The 19,482-nt window shown below is 37.3% G+C and overlaps 3 protein-coding genes across 12 annotated transcripts; 2 read left to right on the top strand and 1 right to left on the bottom strand.

Moving 5' to 3' along the window:
* Positions 1-2,953: 2,953 nt before the first annotated feature.
* On the top strand, positions 2,954-5,795 carry LOC113036761 (uncharacterized). 8 transcript variants are annotated; one of them, XM_080289237.1, is made up of 8 exons: positions 2,959-3,165; positions 3,219-3,262; positions 3,405-3,572; positions 3,794-3,845; positions 3,939-4,014; positions 4,131-4,263; positions 4,475-4,582; positions 5,142-5,795. In XM_080289237.1, exons 4-8 carry the CDS (start codon positions 3,797-3,799, stop codon positions 5,577-5,579), a joined length of 804 nt encoding a protein of 267 aa, XP_080145363.1. In that variant the 5' UTR covers positions 2,959-3,165; positions 3,219-3,262; positions 3,405-3,572; positions 3,794-3,796; the 3' UTR covers positions 5,580-5,795. The 8 variants fall into 8 exon arrangements, 7 of the variants coding, with proteins under 7 accessions (XP_080145363.1, XP_080145362.1, XP_080145360.1 ...); XM_080289238.1 differs by having other exon boundaries at positions 2,988-3,115; positions 3,166-3,262; positions 3,376-3,572; XM_080289236.1 differs by having other exon boundaries at positions 2,959-3,262.
* LOC113036760 (uncharacterized) lies at positions 5,697-10,827 on the bottom strand. 3 transcript variants are annotated; one of them, XM_080289231.1, is made up of 13 exons: positions 10,702-10,827; positions 9,875-10,649; positions 9,488-9,572; positions 9,298-9,388; positions 9,071-9,159; positions 8,863-8,990; positions 8,717-8,768; positions 7,780-7,877; positions 7,542-7,678; positions 7,393-7,458; positions 7,159-7,205; positions 6,845-6,993; positions 5,697-6,126 (listed from the first exon to the last, which is right to left on the bottom strand). In XM_080289231.1, the coding sequence occupies exons 2-13, from the start codon at positions 10,041-10,043 to the stop codon at positions 5,804-5,806; spliced, it is 1,434 nt and encodes a 477-aa protein (XP_080145357.1). In that variant the 5' UTR covers positions 10,044-10,649; positions 10,702-10,827; the 3' UTR covers positions 5,697-5,803. The 3 variants fall into 3 exon arrangements, with proteins under 3 accessions (XP_080145357.1, XP_080145359.1, XP_080145358.1); XM_080289233.1 differs by having other exon boundaries at positions 9,875-9,912; positions 10,268-10,738; XM_080289232.1 differs by having other exon boundaries at positions 9,875-10,479; positions 10,525-10,738.
* A 3,291-nt stretch (positions 10,828-14,118) lies between these two features.
* On the top strand, positions 14,119-18,291 carry LOC113036759 (extracellular calcium-sensing receptor-like). The gene is made up of 7 exons (XM_080289115.1): positions 14,119-14,162; positions 14,282-14,567; positions 14,647-14,860; positions 14,894-15,033; positions 15,627-15,749; positions 16,701-16,824; positions 17,320-18,291. Exons 1-7 carry the CDS (start codon positions 14,119-14,121, stop codon positions 18,222-18,224), a joined length of 1,836 nt encoding a protein of 611 aa, XP_080145241.1. The 3' UTR covers positions 18,225-18,291.
* The last annotated feature ends 1,191 nt before the right edge of the window (positions 18,292-19,482 follow it).

The following is a 19,482-nucleotide window of genomic DNA, read 5'->3' as shown; positions in this document are numbered from 1 at the left end:
CAATTAAAAAAAACTGGATAGACTTGGAGGTACGAATATGAGCAGGGAGGTTATTCCAGAGTCTAGGTGCTACGGTAGCAAAGGCCCGGTCACCTCTGGACTTCAGACAAGACCTCAGTTGCGTTAGGAGCATCTGATTGGAAGATCTTAGTGTTCTATTGGGATTGTACAAATACAGGAGTTTGGATAGTTAGCTGGGCGCTAAATTGTTTAGAATTTTAAAAGTAAACAAAATAATTTTAAAATCTATATGATATTTAACAGGGAACCAATGTAAGTTGGCTAAAACTGGAGAGATGTGATCATAGGTTCTAGTATCTGTTAAGAGACATGCAGCTACATTTTGAACTAATTGGTAAAGAGAAGAGTGTTGGAGGCCCAAGCAGAGGGAGTTACAGTAGTCCAGTCTGGACGTGATAAATGCGTGGATAAGCTTTTCAAGGTCCTTTAAAGGAAGGAATGGTTTTGCTTGAGATATCTGGCGCAACTGGTAAAAGCTGCTTTTTACCACTGTGGAGACCTGGTTCTCTAGATTAAAAGAGCTAATCAGGAACACTCTGAGGTTTCTTACAGTGAGCAAGAGATGGCTAGCAAGAGGACCTAAGAGGACGTACCTCATGAAGACAGCTGAACAGAGGTTGCAAAGAAGCAGAGACATCAGAATTAATTAAAGGCGAATAAATTTGGATATCAATGGCATAACAGTGGAAGGAGATGTTATATATATATATATATTTTTTTTTTTTTATTAATCCCAACGGCAGCATGTACAAGGAGAAAATAACTGGACCGAGCACAGACCCCTGAGGCACACCACTGTAAATTGGGGCAGAGGCCAAGGTGTGTTCCCCTATAGCAACGGAGAACGGTCTGTCTGAGAGATAAGATTTAAACCACACTCAAAAAAATCAACTAGGGCATGTGTTTGATTAGCAAAGCAGTAATATGTTTACATTACATGAAGAAATAATTTTTATGGGTATTAAATGATTCATTCTTTTTTGTTGAATATGAGTCAAAGAAAATTCTGATGAGTTAAATTCATTCATGGCAATCCAATGAGAATGAGGTCCATCAAACCAACGACTCAGATAGCGTCATGCATTGCGCATGCTCTACGCCCACCGGATGCGGAAGAGTCCGTTGAGAGTTGACGAGCGCATGTGGAGTTACTCCTTTGGTATACTTGACAGTAAGGTAAGTTATTCACATATCTCTTTATATATTTATTTAGGTTAGGAGTGTGAGAGATAAATACTATTGGTTAAATGTTTTACCTCTAAGTGGTAACTTAGAGGAGCTTTATATATCAGGGAGTGTGTGGAGCCAAACACTTTTCACATGTAAGTCGTGAATTTGAATTTTCTTTCCAACTTAACCGGAGTGGCTAATTGTTGCAACAGAGCAAAAACTGATGAGGCTATTTTGGTAAGTTCGGTTTTTGTGTCTGTTGACTTTGAATGAGGTGTGTTTCATGGTTATCTGCATGGTTAGCACTGTTTTTTCTCTGGAGTTAGCTAACTTTGAAGAGTGTCATGTCGGCGGGAAAGCCGCGTAGAGTAATGTCTTCGCATATAACTCCTTGAATGAAGGGTTACTTTCTCCTTAACCGGAGTTGGTGATTGTTGGTAGCAGTGGTAAGACTGACTGAAGTAGTTTTGGTGATTTTTATGATGCTGTACTTAAAATTGCTGTTTTTGTCAGTGGAGTTTAGTAAGGGAACAACCGCATTAACTGGATAGATGAAGGGTTGAATTCAACTATACCAGTGTTTTGCGGAATTAATAACAAGGAGAAAGAGAAAATCTGTCACAATAATTGCATGTGTATTTTCTGTTTTTTGTAATATCTTCAATTAGTTTTTGAATTCAGAATGATTTAGGTGGATCATTGTTCGGGTCATAGTTTCTCTGCTCTCTGCATTAAGGCTGACTAACAGTCTTCACATTTCACAGTATGTAGATATTAACACAAATTCATCAAGAGTAATAATTTTATTTTAATTAAATAATTTCTCTCCCCAGAAATACGTTGAAAAATAAAGCCACATTCCCGTGTTCTGAGATTCTTATACCTCCTCAACAATATCAGGTTAGTTTCATAAGTTTGACATATTATTAATATTATAATTATTATTATTATTATTAGTAGTAGTAGTAGTAGTATTGTTGTTGTTATTATTAATCTGTTTTTCAGATTGACAAGGAATTCCTGCCCATATCGACAGTACCGCTGCTATCTACATTCTTTTTTGAGCTAGACTTGTACACTCCATGCATGATGGAGATCTTTAGAAGCAAAGGTGGAGGGCTGGAAGAAAAATTATGGGGACCATCTCCAAGGTGTGTGCTAAAATGGTTAAACCTGTGTTTAAGAACTTTTTATGCCCATAACATGACAATTTTATGAGCAAAAGTATCTATACATATGGTAGGCAAAAGTCCTAAGTTGTTTTCATAACCTAGTCAGTTTTGAAGATTAACAATGGCTAACACTGAGCAGTGCTGATTTTCTAACACTGGAAAATAACTCAAAATGTTAGAAATATTCCAGTGTTAGAAAATCAACACTACTCAGTGTTAGCCATTGTTAATCTTCAAAACTGACTAGGTTACTTTTAAACATATAACACTGTCAAAAGTGTTAATTTAACACTCAACAGTGTTGTATTTAACACTCAGAGGTGTGGACCCATATAGACACTCTCTAGTGTTAATTTAACACTGGAGATTTTGCTGTGTATGTCAGATTCATTGATGGATGAGGGAGGAATTACTTTTCTGCAAACAAGTTCCTACCAGAGCCACTGCAGAAGAACTGTTTAAAATCATAGACTCTTACTTAAAAGAGGTCGAGCTGAAATGGGAGGACTGTGTGGGGATTTGGACTGCAAGCGCTGCAAGCACTCATCAAGCGTGTCTCCCCCAATGTGCAGTGGACGCACTGTATGATACACCGCGAAGCACTGGCGTCTAAACAGCTCAGACCTGAGCTGAGTAACGTAATGACTGATGTACGGTGTACATTTTAGGACATCGTCAGGTATCAGACAAAAAATTGTCAGGTGTCAGTTGTCAAAAAAAAAATTGTCAGTTGTCAAAAAAAAAATTGTCAGGTATCAGAAAAAAAATTGTCAGGTGTCAGTTGTCAAAAAAAAATTGTCAGGTATCAGACAAAAAATTGTCAGGTGTCAGTTGTCAAAAAAAAAAAAAAGTCAGGTATCAGAAAAAAAATTGTCAGGTGTCAGAAAAAAAATTGTCAGGTGTCAGAAAAAAAAATTGTCAGGTATCAGAAAAAAAATTGTCAGGTGTCAGACAAAAAAGTTGTCAGGTGTCAGAAAAAAAATTGTCAGGTGTCAGACAAAAAAGTTGTCAGGTGTCAGTTGTCAAAAAAAAAATTGTCAGGTATCAGAACACAAGGTACCAGAGAGAAAATCTTCCTGCAGGTGGCGCTGTTGTCATGTCCCACCCGAATTGATTTCCAAATACGTCATCAACGTGTGACCGTGGGAGAGCGTAAGGTCATTGACCTCACCGGAGTTTTACCGTGGTTCAGGCTCCTAACGACACAAGGTAAGTTGAACTTTTTCTCCCTTTTGTTCATATTTTTGCCACAGTTGTGTTATATTAAGTTGCAGTTATGTTGTGAAAGTTACATATCAGAGACGGAAAGCCAGTTTTGTACGAAACCAAATCAGTACTATTTTTGTCTGGCTAATTCATTCTAGCTAGCGACAGTGGTGAAATGTGATTCAAATTTAAACTGTTCAGTAATTGTTTTGTATACATTTCAGCAAATGGACAAGCTGAAAGCTTACGAGCAGCTTAAAAAAGACCTTGAAAATGGTAATCCAACACTTTATTAAATTTTTTGGTAATGTTTGCAAGTTAATTTTTTTAACTGCAAAGAAAATAGAGGTTCTTTTCATGGTACTCCAGCAGCTGTTAAAAGGATCATGTGTGGCCAACAAGGGATGGAGGACAGCGACATTCATCATGAGATAAATGTTTCACTGTAAGAACTTTGACACACTTTTTTTTTTCCATTGTCAAAATCGATTCTTCCTCAAGCTGTAACATAATATGCCTCTATTTTGTTTTTTTTATTCGGACATGTTTCTGTTTTATTAGGAGACTGTCTAACCCCAACATCGTCAGACTCATGGCAGTTGCCCGCACTGAGTCCTGCTTTTTGTTGGCAGCTGAATACATTCATGGCGCAACCCTGCAGCAAGTGCTTCACACAGACAGCTGCTTGGTGAAGGTACTAATACTCATAATTTTATGTTTAATACATTTAGGTAGATGTGAATAATCTTAATACCCTCATATTAAAAAAGAACTTTTTATTGCTGGCATTTGTTTAAATATGTACTTGAAACCATCTTTGTGTACAACATATAAAAAGACTGACATGTTAGATTGTCACACCTGGCTACGCATTGTTTTATTAATATTATATATTGTCTTGATAGCTTGAAGGGGATGATGCCGGTTTCATATCACTGGACTTATCCATGGCAGTAGAGTACATCCATGCACAGAGAATCATTCACCAGGATATAAAGCCAGCAAATGTCATGGTAAGCCATATTGTATTTTTCTTTTTCTCCACTTTGTTTTTGAAGATCAAAATAAAAATAGTATATTATTTATTTAACTTTATTCTCTTCAGTCTATTAAACACTACATTTGAACAATGATAAACTTTTCTGGCATATTCATATAAAGGATTTTTAAGTAAGAAGCCTTACATTGTTTCTTTAATAGTCCAATTTTTCTTTAATATGTTGGTTCTTGCACACCTACAAAATTCCCAAACATGTTGTAAGTTTAGGCTTTACAAACTGAAAGTTTCTATTATTTTATTAGTCTGTACCACTTGCTTAAGTGGAACGGGCATTAAAAAATGCACAGGACTATAAAACCGGGTTGGATCATTAACCAATCTGTTAATTTTAATGTTGGGTATAATAAACAATCTCAGAATAAATCTGCAGTGATTGGGTGATCTGGGTGCTAAAAGCTTTGAGGGTTGTTTTTTTTTCCCCAATTATGAGCTGTGGTCTTTGGAATGACATTTTTGATAACATTTGTGAAATTTTAGACAACCTGGTAAGTTCTCATATGTATACCTTATAGGTTCACCACCCTTCTAAGAAGGCAGTCCTGACAGACTGGGGCATGGCAAACATAAGAGACACTGTGATGCTTCGTCAAGGGAGTAAGTTCACTGCCCAGGCTACTGGTCCAGCTGGTGGCACATATCTTTACATGGCCCCTGAATGCATACTGATGTTTGAAGAGGCCTCGTTCCAGACAGACATGTGGTCCCTCGGAGCCACATATCTGGAGATCCTGACGGGTTCCGCTCCGTGGATGGTTAAAAAACAAAGAGAACTGGCTGCACTAATGGCCACCAAAACCCCACCACATGCCCTATCACATCTCAGTGACAAAAACAGTTTTCTTGGTGGTTTGGTGAGCTATGACCCAGACTCAAGGCCTTCCGCATCTGATGTTGTTAAGTTTCTCAAGTCAGGCCTTGATCTTACGAGCCGATATGGCTACAAGTGGTAATGTTGCTACAGTCTGCAGTTCAAAAGTCTTTCAATGTGAATTATGTTCTACATTATTGTTAACAAAAGTTGTGGTAAATGAAACACTGAATCATTATGAAAGATGGCACCTTGTCAATTGTATTTCAACATTTTATTGTACATTTTGTTGGTCAGACAGTTTTCAAATTACCTGTTGATTTTAAACAAGGATAAATAAATGTTAACAAACACTGTTGTATGATTTTATTGGTCATTGGAAATGTTTACTGGTGCACCTTCCATCCTCTCTCTCTTCAGAAAGATGTATATGTCATTTGCCTCGGCAAACGTAGAAAGTGTAGGAACTGCATTTCTGTTCATGGCAGTTGTGAGCTCTTGGACTAGCATGAGGTATGCAGCAAGGCAACCATCAGGTGTGCAGGGAAACTGGCTGTTTTCTAAAATGTTCTGGCACATGTCTCTGAATTCCTGGTTTGCTACCAGTGAAGGCTCTTCCCTCTCACAGATTAATTGCTTGGCATAGTCTAAAAGGTCTGGGTCAACAATGTGCAGCACATTGCCATATCCTGCGAATGAAAGACAATATTGAAAAGATGTTCACTTTGAATGTTAAAAATAAATGAATAATGACAAAGCTGTTCTAGAACCTGTATAAGAAGCAGTCAGTGTTTACAGATGTTATTACAGAAACTTAAAGATGGAAATATCACTCAAACATTTAGATAAATTTTTAGTTAAAGGTGTCAATATGAAGCCATTTTAGTATTGACAGTAGAAATTCAGAAATCTCTTATTGTACTACAAGTAGGCTTCTTCGGAAGACACAAAAGAGAAAGCACATTATAACAGTTTTACGCTCATTACACTGGCTTCCAGTATATTTTAGAAAATTCATTTTAAAATTTTAGTAATGACTTTCAATGCTCCGAATCGTGAAGCTCCTGCCTTAATTTCTGATCTTATAGAACCCCACGCTCCCTCTCCCAGCCTGTGATCATCTAATCAATGGCTGTTAGTAGTCCCACCAGAAGACCAGAGGCAATAGATCTTCCAAAGCGGTGGCTCCCAGGTCATGGAATGCTCTGCCTCCATCATTACGTTTCCTTGATTGCATTTATTCTGTATGTTCGATTGTGCTGTTTTATGTTTATCTGTTTTATATTATTGTGAAGCCACTTTGTGGTTTTTATCCTGTGAAGAGTGCTATATCAAAGTAAAAGTAAACTAATGAAAGTTAAAAAACAAACAAAAAAATAAAACCCCACAGGCTTTCAAATGACATACCAGGAGGTGGTGAGGTAAACAGAAGGTCGGGTTTCCCAAATGGACCAGGTGCATTGCGTTGCTTGCGGATGTCATGGGTGTTCCAAACTGTTTGCTCCGTTTTTAAGTCTCTTTGAAGCAGTGGCAAGTGTGAGTACTGCAAGCAGTTGCTATGAAAAAGGAGAATTAAAAAATTAATATGTTCATCTGCTTCTTTGAGGTAGAATAAGTAAAAGCTAAATTTTAATCAGTACTCAAAAAACAAAGGCATTCCTAGACCACATACTTTCATACTGCTGCTTGATTATTTTTCATGTCTAAAAATATTGACTTACATGTGCACAGGATTGTCCAGTTCAAGGATCCCAGACTCCATCATGGCCTACGCATGTTGTTTTGAAAAAGACATAAGTTGTGAAGGTGAGAATTTCATTAGTGAAAAGGTACAGATGTACATAAACACAGATTCTGGCCTTGTGTTTTCAGATAAACTAATCCATCGTATGTTTAACGAAATTTGGATGGCTAGTCTTTGTTAATAGGTTTTACAGGTGAAAGATTTGCTTTACCTCAAATGTTGTCAGCCATTTCTTAATCCATGTCTGCTTTAAAATACTGTTGAAACATTCAGCTCTCTAAACAACAGAAACATGACATTATCAGTTTTGTTGTCAGGTTGTTACTTTAGAAATAGTCATTTACCAGCTTAAAGACATACCTGGTTGTGCACTGATGTCCCCATTCTGAAGCACCTCCATGCCTGATTCCCAAGATCTCGCATGTGAAATGCCATCTGCATTTGACCCACAACAAGGTTCTCCTTTCCTCTGTCCCCCCGAATCATTTGAGGACAGCCTAAAGACACAAACTGAAGATAATTAGTGAATGATGAAAAAATAAATTTATTAACAAAATGTAATCTTTTTTAACCCCCCATTTTTTAGTATATTGCATACCACCCTGTTCTTGAACAGCCTCAAAGAAGTATCTGGCCACAAAGTTTTGCTTGCGGTTGGATGTGCCCACCTTTAGCCATAGAACCTTCCTGGAAAATCTGAAAAGAAAGAAACAGAAAAGTGGCCACTTGTACATATGATTTAATCATGTTTTGGCACTATGTTTGGTTTTTGTTACATTCCCCAAGAGTATGCTGGTTTTCCATTGTATTATGTCTAGGCGTTGTATCTGGTTCCTCCGGCCATTTTGACTGCCATAGTTGTGTAGGCTTACATGCCTTTGGAATTGAATGTGACTCTTGACTGTGTTCAGACTGACGCGAGGGGAGAGCTGCCTTTTGTTTTGTAATCCCTTGTATTCTCCTGTTTATGTGTTGGTTAGGTAGGTTATCGTAAATTGTACATTTTATTTTCTTTGGAGTTAAATTCTGTTTACTTTATATCAGGGATGTTTTGTTTGTTGTGTTGGTCTTGGCCCTCCCTGAAATTAACTGCCAGTCTGAAATGGCACTTTAAGACTAGCAGGAAATAAGCCTTTTAAAAACTGCCATCTTGAATCCTCCTTCACTATTCATACTTTATCTTGGTCCCTTAGACCAGGCTTGGCCAAATCCAGACCTCGAGGGCCAGTGTCCTGCATGTTTTAGATATCACCCTGGGTAAACACACTTGAATAAAATGATTAGTTCATTACCAGGCCTCTGGAGAACTACAAAACATGTTGTGAGGGTAATTTAGTCATTTGAATCAGCTGTGGATCAAGGACACATCTAAAACCTGCAGGACACCGGCCCTCGAGGCCTGGACTTGCCCATCCCTGCCCTAGACTACTCAGGAGAGATAACACCTCAGTTTACCGCACATCCTTATCTTGAAGCAACTTTGTACTATCACTGAATATAATAAATTAAGTAGCGAATGCCATATTCAAACCTACCCATCAATCCCCAAATGTATCCACATTCCAAAGAACTTCAGTTTATCATTGCCTATATGAAACAACAAATAATAATTACAATTTGTTTCAACAGAAGTACCATCAAAACATGTTTGGAAGGTTAATTGAAAAGATAAAATAAATACCATCAATGTGCCATGTGTCATTTGGACCACGGCTGATGTAATTCCGACGGGGAATTTTCTTCTTTCCAGGAGATCTCCTCTGAAGACCACTTGCATCCATATACCTCATTACATTAGCAACATCGTCTCTACAGTAACAATAGATTTTACTCTGAGCTCAACAGTAAAACAAGAGAATACTTGATTATATACACACTATTTAACCAACCTGTAACAAGGCCGCACTCCTCTGACATCCCTTACCCGCTTTACCATTGCCCTGATTCCTTGTTCAGGAGACCACTGTTTCATCTCACTCTAAAAAACAAACAAACAGACAATTGAATGTTTTTTTTTTAAATCACTACAGAAAATAACATTTATTGTTTCTACAATAGCTCATGACACAGACTTCAGGAAAATATATATTTTTTGCACTGATGTTTTAACGCTTACCTCCACAGCTTTGTGGATTTCAGTAAAAGGTCGTTGGGGGCATCTTCGCTTCAACCCTAGAAGTTTTAAAACTCGTCTCAGATGCCTCTCACTGTTAAAAGACAACACAGACTTACATTATATTAAATGCAAACTGCATGTTTTGTCATTTTAGAGAGTTGTCACGGAAACTGTTGAAATGCAGACTTACCTTATTTTATGCCCATATGAATTCAGTGCACAGCTGATTTCCTTTTGTTTTAAGCCTTTGTTGAACAATGTTATTATCATCATATCTTGAAAGGTTAAGTGTAACAACAACAGTCTAATTGATCACCCACGTCTTACACTGAACATAAGTAATTAACCAGTAAAGTACTAAATCTTTTTATGTGGCAATTACACTAAAAGCATTGTCTATTCAGTGCCCACAAATAAAACATGTGTAGCAAAAAATACACTTCTTTGATATGAAAGAGGTGAACAGTAGTTAATAAATAAGTTGTACTTTAGTCATTTATTTTTAATGCTCTTTTTTTAATTTAAAAAAAAAAAAGTATTTTTGGTACAGTCATGGGAACCAGCCAGAGTCGGATACTCCTTTCATCATCGTCAGATGACATATTGCAGCAAAGTCTAAAAACAACAACAGAAAAAAACATATCGGGATCAAAACATATCCCGACAGTAGCAATATAGAAAAGAGAAATAAAGAAAAAGAGCGACAGAAAGGATGCAGGCTGCTCGTGAGCTTTCAGCTTGTCCATTTGCTGAAATGTATACAAAACAATTACTGAACAGTTTAAATTTGAATCACGTTTCACCACTGTCGCTAGCTAGAATGAATTAGCCAGACAAAAATAGTACTGATTTGGTTTCGTACAAAACTGGCTTTCCGTCTCTGATATGTAACTTTCACAACATAACTGCAACTTAATATAACACAACTGTGGCAAAAATATGAACAAAAGGGAGAAAAAGTTAAACTTACCTTGTGTCGTTAGGAGCCTGAACTGCGGTAAAACTCCGGTGAGGTCAATGACCTTACGCTCTCCCACGGTCACACGTTGATGACGTATTTGGAAATCAATTCGGGTGGGACATGACAACAGCGCCACCTGCAGGAAGATTTTCTCTCTGGTACCTTGTGTTCTGACACCTGACAACTTTTTTTCTGACACCTGACAACTTTTTTTCTGACACCTGACAATTTTTTTTCTGACACCTGACAACTTTTTTGTCTGACACCTGACAATTTTTTGTCTGATACCTGACTTTTTTTTTTTTTGACAACTGACACCTGACAATTTTTTTTCTGATACCTGACAATTTTTTTTCTGATACCTGACAATTTTTTTTTTGACAACTGACACCTGTCAATTTTTTTTCTGATACCTGACAATTCTTTTTTTTGACAACTGACACCTGACAATTTTTTGTCTGATACCTGACGATGTCCTAAAATGTACACCGTACTACGGATGTCATCACCACAGTCAACTACATCAAAACACGACCTGTGAAAGCCCGGATTTTTTCGGCACTGTGTGAAGAAATGGGCTCCGACCACACAGCCGTTTTGTATCACAGCAAGTCCCGACGGCTGTCACGTGGGAAGATGCTATCCAGGGTCTTTGAACTGCGAGATGAGATCCGCATCTTTTTGAAGGAAGAGGGCAGTGATCTTACCAACAAATTTAACTGTAACAACTTTCTCATGAAACTGGCATACCTCAGTGACATGTTCCTGAAACTCAATGAACTAAATTTGCAGATGCAGGGCACAAACACTCACCTCCCACATCTGACAGATAAAGTCACATCATTTGTCAGAAAACTTGAAATGTGGAAGCAGCGAGTGAAAGATGGAAACGTGGACTCGTTTGAGAATTTGAAATCATTCATTGAAGACAACAAGCCGCAGAATACAGTGATCCCATGCATAAAAGAACACATGTCTGCCCTTCAGAAACATTTCCAGAGATATTTCCTGGTGCAAGATTCCAAAGAATGACTGGATCCGTGACCCCTTCAGTGCAACACCCCCTGCTGACACACATCTGAGGAGGAACAGTTCATTGATCTTACCTCTGATTCAATTAAGAGGCTGCAGTTTAATTCAAAGACCCTGGCTGCATTTTGGATTGGAGTGGACAAAGAGAGCCCTGGCAATACTTCTTCCTTTTGCCACATCCTACTTATGCGAGGTAGGCTTTTCTGCTGTGGCTTCAATCAAGACGAAGTACAGATCAAAGCTGGACATTGAAAATGAACTCAGAGTGGCTGTCTCAAAACTGCAACCCAGGTTTGAGAAGATCTGCAGCAACAGGCAGGCTCACACCAGTCACTGAAAAGATGTGAGGATCAAATGTGGGGTTTTTTGCAACAAACCTTTAATTTTTTTTAATTTTTCCTCTCAGGAAGTTGTTCATGTTTGTAAACCCATTTTGCACAGAGAGGCATTTAAAAAAATATGAGGCAATTTTGAATATTCTTGCACAGGAAAAGATACGAATACTGGATTTCAGGAAAGCAAACTGATTTTGTTAGGAATTGATGGTTTATTTCCTGAGTCAGTCGATTTAGACCTCCATTAGCATTCCTTTGAATTTATTACAAAGAAGTACAAAACTGTCCTTTCTTTCATTTCATTTTGTATTTTCAAACTCCTGAAGGCATTCTTAGATATGTAATTTAACCTCTTAAGTCCCGAACTCTTCCATGGCATGCATTTCTAATTTCTCTTTGATATTTGGGCTGATTGGGACCCGATGAATGTAAAACCAAGATTCACCAGAGGGACCATCTCTAGTGGAAAGTTACTGAGACACTGTTGTTTAGACTAGAATGAGAGAGCTTCTGTAATAAACCTGTTAGGGGCACACCACCATTTTGAGATCCACGGCAACGTGTCATGCACAACAGACACTAATGTTTTTGTCACTTTTTATGGAATCAAATTCAAAATAAGGTCGGTACTTCCACGCTTTAAACGCTGTACGCTCATACTCTCTCCCGCACTTGATATATTATCCATTGTTGATCTGCACACAGCTTTTGTCACAAACATCGCACTCGCTTATGTCACTGTCATGAGACATTCTCGCAAAAAAATCACGGTTTTAGTAACGTAGTAACGCAGTAACGTAGTAACGCAGTAACGCAGCGTGCTTACGGGAAAGTAACGGTAATCTAATTACCGTTTTTGCAACAGCAATCCCTTACTATACTCGTTACTTGAAAAAAGTAATCGGATTACAGTAACGCGTCACAAGTAATGCGTTACTGCCCATCTCTGCTCAGGCCACTCCTAAACCAACCCTATTCAGACTAAGTGTCTTGTTTGCATTACCTCTGAGCAATTTGCAACCATTTTGTTCTCCAATGTGTGCCTTTTTCTTGTATATATTTCTCTTATTTTGTATATATCCCTCTTGGTTGTATTTATTGATTGTATATATTTCTCCTGTCTAATATTTATATTTTAATCTGGCACAGTTGGTGTGGAGCACCTACAATTTAATTGTAGGTGTTGAAATAAGCAACTAAGTACATACAAAATATAATCATGAATGAAACCCAAAAAACTATGAGGAAAAGACCAAAGAACATAAACATAAAGAAACCAACAGAGAAATATCCCCAAAAAGGTTAAAAAAAAATACAAAACTCCAAGACAGTATGAGTGCAATGAAATTCCAATAACTCCACGTTTACTTTCATTTCGACGTTTGCAAATATATTTTATCATTTTCATTGGAAATTTGAAATGTAAAATAACCCAGTGCAATTTAATATTTGTGTTTTAACCTCCTATGACCTGGCGTCCACATATGCGGACATCACATTTTGGGTTGTCTAGACCAAAATACTAAGTTTAGCTCCACAAGGGCCTGATATCCACTTACGAGGACATTATACTGCCTCTGTTTTATCAAAATTTAAAACAAATGTCTTCATATGTGGCTCTCATTTTTCTTAGAAACAAAAATCGGGTAAAAAAAAAAAAATCTGGTGAATCTTGGTTTTACATTCATCGGGTCCCAATCAGCCCAAATATCAAAGAGAAATTAGAAATGCATGCCATGGAAGAGTTCGGGACTTAGGAGGTTAAATTACATATGTAAGAATGCCTTCAGGAGTTTGAAAATACAAAATGAAATGAAAGAAAGGACAGTTTTGTACTTCTTTGTAATAAATTCAAAGGAATGCTAATGGAGGTCTAAATCGACTGACTCAGGAAATAAACCATCAATTCCTAACAAAATCAGTTTGCTTTCCTGAAATCCAGTATTCGTATCTTTTCATACATTAACCTTCATTTGGCTTTCACCGTTTTCTACTGTTACAAATCTATGTTTAAATACATGTTTAAAAACAAATGTCCAAGACAACATGATGTTTCAGTGAGATAAACTATGTATATATTTTAGAGGTTTGCAAAGCAGGCTACAAATGAAAACCCTTTTTTGTTTGCTTTTTTTCATTTGGGTATGTCTCTCTTCTTCCTCCACCTATAGGTTGACAGAAATGAGTCATCACTACTCCATTATTTCTCATGTTACTCCAAAAATGCATAAATACCAGTTTAAGATTCAAATGTATCTAAAGGCACATGTGATGCAATCCAGTGTTTTATTTCTCACTGACAGCATGACATCAACGCATAGCTGGCCACAGCAGGGTTGGGCAATTTTACAAGTGTTATTGGTGGTGTCTTTCTCTCAGGCTGATGAACAAGTATGCAGGCAAATGGGGGATCCTGAAAACCCCCAACTATCTCAGGATGGTAATATGGTATTAGGGGGGATCTTCTCATTTTACAGCAGTTGGAAAGACAGAATGGACACCTACTTGCATAAACCACTGCCACTGCAATGTACCAGGTATGTGAAATACTGAGTATTAAGATAATCGTATATGCTTTTGTCATTCCACTGTTTCTGGTTTAAACGTCATTTGGTTTTAATTCCATATTTCAAATTGAATCAAGTTTGAATTTCAGAGGCTTCCAGTTTGCTCAGGCTATGCTTTTTGCCATTGAGGAGATTAATAATAGTACAGACCTACTGCCAGGAGTCTCTCTAGGCTACAAAATCTATGATGAATGTGGCTCCATTGCAAGAAGTGTAAAAGTTGCATTGGCATTGACTACCGATAATACAGTTGTTGCTGCACTATCCAAGACGGCATGTACCAGACCTTCACAAGTGCAGGCCATAATTGGAGAGACATCTTCCTCTCCTTGCATGGCAATAGCTACTGTCCTTGGACCATTTTATATACCAATGGTGGGTGAGATAGCTAATAATAAATATTTGTGGCAAAAAATGCAAGTGTGAATGTTCTACTTAGGACTTTTTCTTTTAGATCAGCCACTTTGCCACATGTGCTTGTCTCAGTGACAAAACCAAGTACCCATCCTTCCTCAGAACAATACCCAGTGACTACTACCAGAGCAGAGCCCTGGCCCATTTGGTCAAGTATTTTGGATGGACTTGGGTTGGAGCTATTAGAAATAATGATGATTATGGAAATAATGGCATGGCTACATTCACAGAAACTGCACAGCAGCTGGGCATCTGTCTGGAGTATTCTGTATCTTTTTTCAGGACAGATCCATCAGACAAAATACAAGAGATAATTGACATTGTCAAAACTTCAACTTCCAAGGTGATTGTTGCCTTTATGTCACACATGGATATGGATGTGCTAATACATGTATTATCCCAGCATAATTTGACTGAATACCAGTGGGTAGGTAGCGAGGGCTGGATAGTTGATTCTCAAATAGCTGCAATGGATATACATCACATACTGGATGGTGCCATAGGCCTTTCTATTCCAAAAGCACATATCAGCGGCCTGAGAGAGTTCATGCTGGATGTGAAGCCACTCAATTCATCTAATAATGGACTGTTTACTGAGTTCTGGGAGGCATTATTTAACTGTAAATTTAGGCAGTCAGCATCATCAGCAAACATTCAAAGAGAGTGTACTGGAGATGAAGACCTGACAGGAGTACAAAACAGCTACACTGATATGTCTCTCATGCCTGTCTTTAACAACGTCTATAAAGGAGTGTATACTGTGGCCCATGCACTTCACAATATCCTCAAATGTAATAAAACATGTAACAAAGCTGTTCCGCTAGACCCATTCACGGTGAGCTTTTTAATAACTTAAAGTATAGTTTTAACATTACACAATAACAATCAATAAAAAAAAAATGTTTTTATATATATTTTTAAAGTACATTAAATTGATATTTTTTGTTCTTTTGCCAGTTACATCTCATCTTTTTGCCAAATTACTGATGGGTAATTAAATAAATTAATGCCTTTTTATAGATTTTACAGCACATAAAAAACATTTACTTCAAAACAAAAGAAGGAGAGGAGGTTTACTTTGATGAGAATGGAGATCCAGCAGCAAAATATGAAATTATAAACTGGCAGCCAAGAGAAAATGGCGTTGTGGAATTTGTAACAGTTGGTCTTTATGATGCATCTTTAGCTCCAGAAAAACAGCTGCATCTGCAAAACAAGTCTTTAATTTGGGCAAGAAACTCAAAGCAGGTAAGGTATCAGTGTAACTAATTTTAATAATCAGTAATTCCATTTTAATAAAATAATTTGGCACAAGGCTTTTAAACTGTAAATATCAACACTTCACCGAGTTCTTTCGATTCCTCAGAGGCATCCAATGGAAGACAAAACACTGCTCAGTAGACCATTTAACACTTTATTACTTCTAGATGGGAGATGCGTCCTGCATGACACGTTGCCGTGGATCTCAAAATGGTGGTGTGCCCCTAACAGGTTTATTACAGAAGCTCTCTCATTCTAGTCTAAACAACAGTGTCTCAGTAACTTTCCACTAGAGATGGTCCCCTCTTATCTACATTTTGCCAGGCAAGCGTGAGCGAGTCTACAGCTTTCTACTCCCCAAGGACACATGGTCTAATGCCTTTATTTTTCAGGGCTGTGTCCACTTAATACTATACTATATAACTTCATAACGCTTATTAATAAAAAGTATGGCATTATTGAGGCACTGCAAATAATTTAATCACAGCAAAACCTATATGAGCTTTAATGTTCCATAATTCATCAAAATTAACAATTTATGGTTGCAAGGGCAATATTATACATACAGTTGTTGCTGCACTATCCATGACGGCATGGGTCATCTTTTCTTCTTCTTCCTTTTTGTTTTTTGTTTTTTTCCCTTCACCTGGAGGAGACCGTCACACCCGCCCACACCAGGACCTCGTGAAAAACCTCAAATATTTCCTCCCCCGTGATTTGACCCAAACTTCTGACGCTCGGCGTTTTTCGGTGCTGAACTTAAAAAAACAAAAAAAAAACAAATTAAGAAAAAAAAAAATAATTTTTTTTCTCATAATGCTTCTGTTCATGCAGGTTCATGTGTCAGTTTGCAGTGAAAAATGTCCTCCAGGAACACGTAAAGTTCTCCAGAAAGGAAGGCCTGTTTGTTGCTATGACTGTATAAGATGTGCAGAAGGAGAGATCAGCAACATTACAGGTTTACTATAATATTTAATGTAATCTTTTGCATTTTTGTTACTAGCTTTGCCACAAAACATAAATGTCATGGTTTGACATTTGGCCATGTTAAATCTTTGTTTTTCTTCTTGATTAAATATAAGTAATTAAATTAAAAGTATATGCAACCAGACATAACCTTAATAATTTGCATATCGATAGAAATTTTAATCAACATTAATGTCCTGACATAATGCTTTCAAGAACATTCGTCATGTGCTCAATGGTATTCTTATGAGTTTATTTAATAGTTAACCAAACTAAATTATGACTGAATCATAGTACTGTTGAATGATCATGTAGTTGTCATACTGTTGTGATATCTTTGTGGCACTGTCCATCAATTATCTGTTATTCAGGTCGAGCTATAAATATATATATGTATATATATATATATATATATATATATATATATATATATATATATATATATATATATATATATATATAAAAATTTCATTTTATTTTTTGGCAGATTCTGTCACCTGTGTGAGATGTCACCCTGAATATTGGTCAAATGAGAGAAGAGATGCTTGTATAAAGAAGGAAGCAGTGTATCTATCATATGAAGAAATTATGGGAGCACTGCTCACTGCAGCATCTGTATTTGGAACATGCACAACTGCTGGTGTGGCGCAAATTTTCTTCAAACACAGAAAAACTCCTATTGTCAGGGCAAACAACTCTGAACTGAGCTTCCTGCTGCTCTTCTCCTTAATTCTGTGCTTCCTGTGTTCTCTGACATTCATTGGTCAGCCCTCTGAATGGTCCTGCATGCTCCGACATGTAGCATTTGGCATCACCTTTGTCCTCTGTATCTCTTGTGTTTTGGGAAAAACAATACTTGTTTTAATGGCCTTCAGAGCTACACGTCCAGATAGCAATATGAAATTGTTTGGACACACACAACAAAGGCTGTGTGTTTTGGGATTCACTCTTATACAAGTTGTCATTTGTATCATTTGGTTAACAAGTTCTCCTCCATTTCCATTTAAGAATTTTAAGGAATTCAAAGATAAAATCATCTTAGAGTGTGCTCTGGGATCAGCTGTAGGGTACTGGGCTGTGCTTGGATATATAGGAATCTTGGCCATTTTATGTTTCATTTTTGCTTTTCTGGCTCGGAAACTACCCGATAATTTCAACGAAGCCAAGTTTATTACTTTTAGCATGCTGATATTCTGTGCAGTATGGATTACATTTATCCCAGCATATGTCAGCTCCCCTGGGAAGTTTAGTGTTGCTGTAGAAATATTTGCTATACTTGCTTCCAGTTTTGGACTGCTATTTTGCATTTTCATTCCAAAATGTTATATAATTTTACTGAAACCAGAGAAGAATACCAAGAAGAACATGATGGGAAAGAAGGCACCCCATTAATTTGAAATTTGTTGTGTTTCATTTTGGTAATACTATATAAACAGCACAATTGCGCTACAGTTGCCTTGGGGGATATTGCAAAATAATGAGTCATATGATAATTTTTCTGGCCGTTGATATTTACATGTGCATAAGTCATAATGGCAATGTGTACTGATTTCAGCAAACTGGGAAATAATTATTGGGCTTGATTGCTCAGTATGTATCATCAAAGGCCTGCCTAAACCAGTTACTTGAGTATGATCACACAGCACATAAGAAGAGAGCCTATAGGAAACAGCTGATATTCATGGTCAGATGCAGACAGAGTGGGATTAAACCCAAAAGCCTACAAATGAAATCATCTGCTAGGGCCACCAAGCAAGAAAAATCCCACAAAACAATGGCACACTCCAGTGTTTAGTTCCTAAGGTCCAAACTAAGCAATTTTGTGTGAGAGGATGGGTGTGAATTAGACATTAAAGACAGTAGACAAATTCTGGCTAAACAAATAACACAAAACAGAAGAGGTTCTTCATCAAGCCAGGACTGTGCAGTCTACTTTAGCCTATTTGCCAGTAGTCACTCTTTTAATGATGAAGATGTGTATATCCTAGAGATGAATTTGAGTGAGGAGTTAAGGAGTTAATTTATGTAAAACGGAAATATCCATCTCTGAACCAAGGAGAAGGCCTAATATTAAATCTTTCACTGTTTTACAATGCTGTGATTGCAGCCATTCCCAACCCTATGGTAGCTATGAATAAGGGACATTACTTATCACCAATCATGAAGCTGATCATGTGGATCATTGTTATGTGATGATGTTAATTGTCATGTAAATGTACTGTTCATAAAGTTGGGGAACTAGCAAGCAATGGGGACTGGGGGAGTCAGGATGAGAGTCAGGATGAGTGTTGAAATGTTTCTCCCAATTATAACATTGCGTAAAGATGAACAGAATCACCTTTCTGGGATTTTTCATAAAAATTATCCCAACTCAGGACCTTCAAAGACTCTTGAGGCAAATTTGTGATTTGTTGAGTGGCTTAAAAAAATATGACCCCATCTTGATTTTTGTTTTTTTACATATTCTTCACACCTCTGGGTTTAAAAAAATATATAAAATGTAAACAATGATTTCATTTATTAAGGTAAAAAAGAACCCAAACCTACGTGACCTTACATGAAAAACTAATCCCCCCTCCAAAAACACTTTATCTCATGTAAATGTTGTAATTAAAGTCATGATTTGGGGCTTGTGTGAGTTGCAATAAAT

Source organism: Astatotilapia calliptera, chromosome 14, assembly GCF_964374335.1.
Source record: "Astatotilapia calliptera chromosome 14, fAstCal68.1, whole genome shotgun sequence".
Lineage (NCBI taxonomy): Eukaryota > Metazoa > Chordata > Actinopteri > Cichliformes > Cichlidae > Astatotilapia > Astatotilapia calliptera.
Note: the sequence above shows the minus strand (reverse complement) of the source record. Positions and strands in the feature narration are given on the sequence as shown.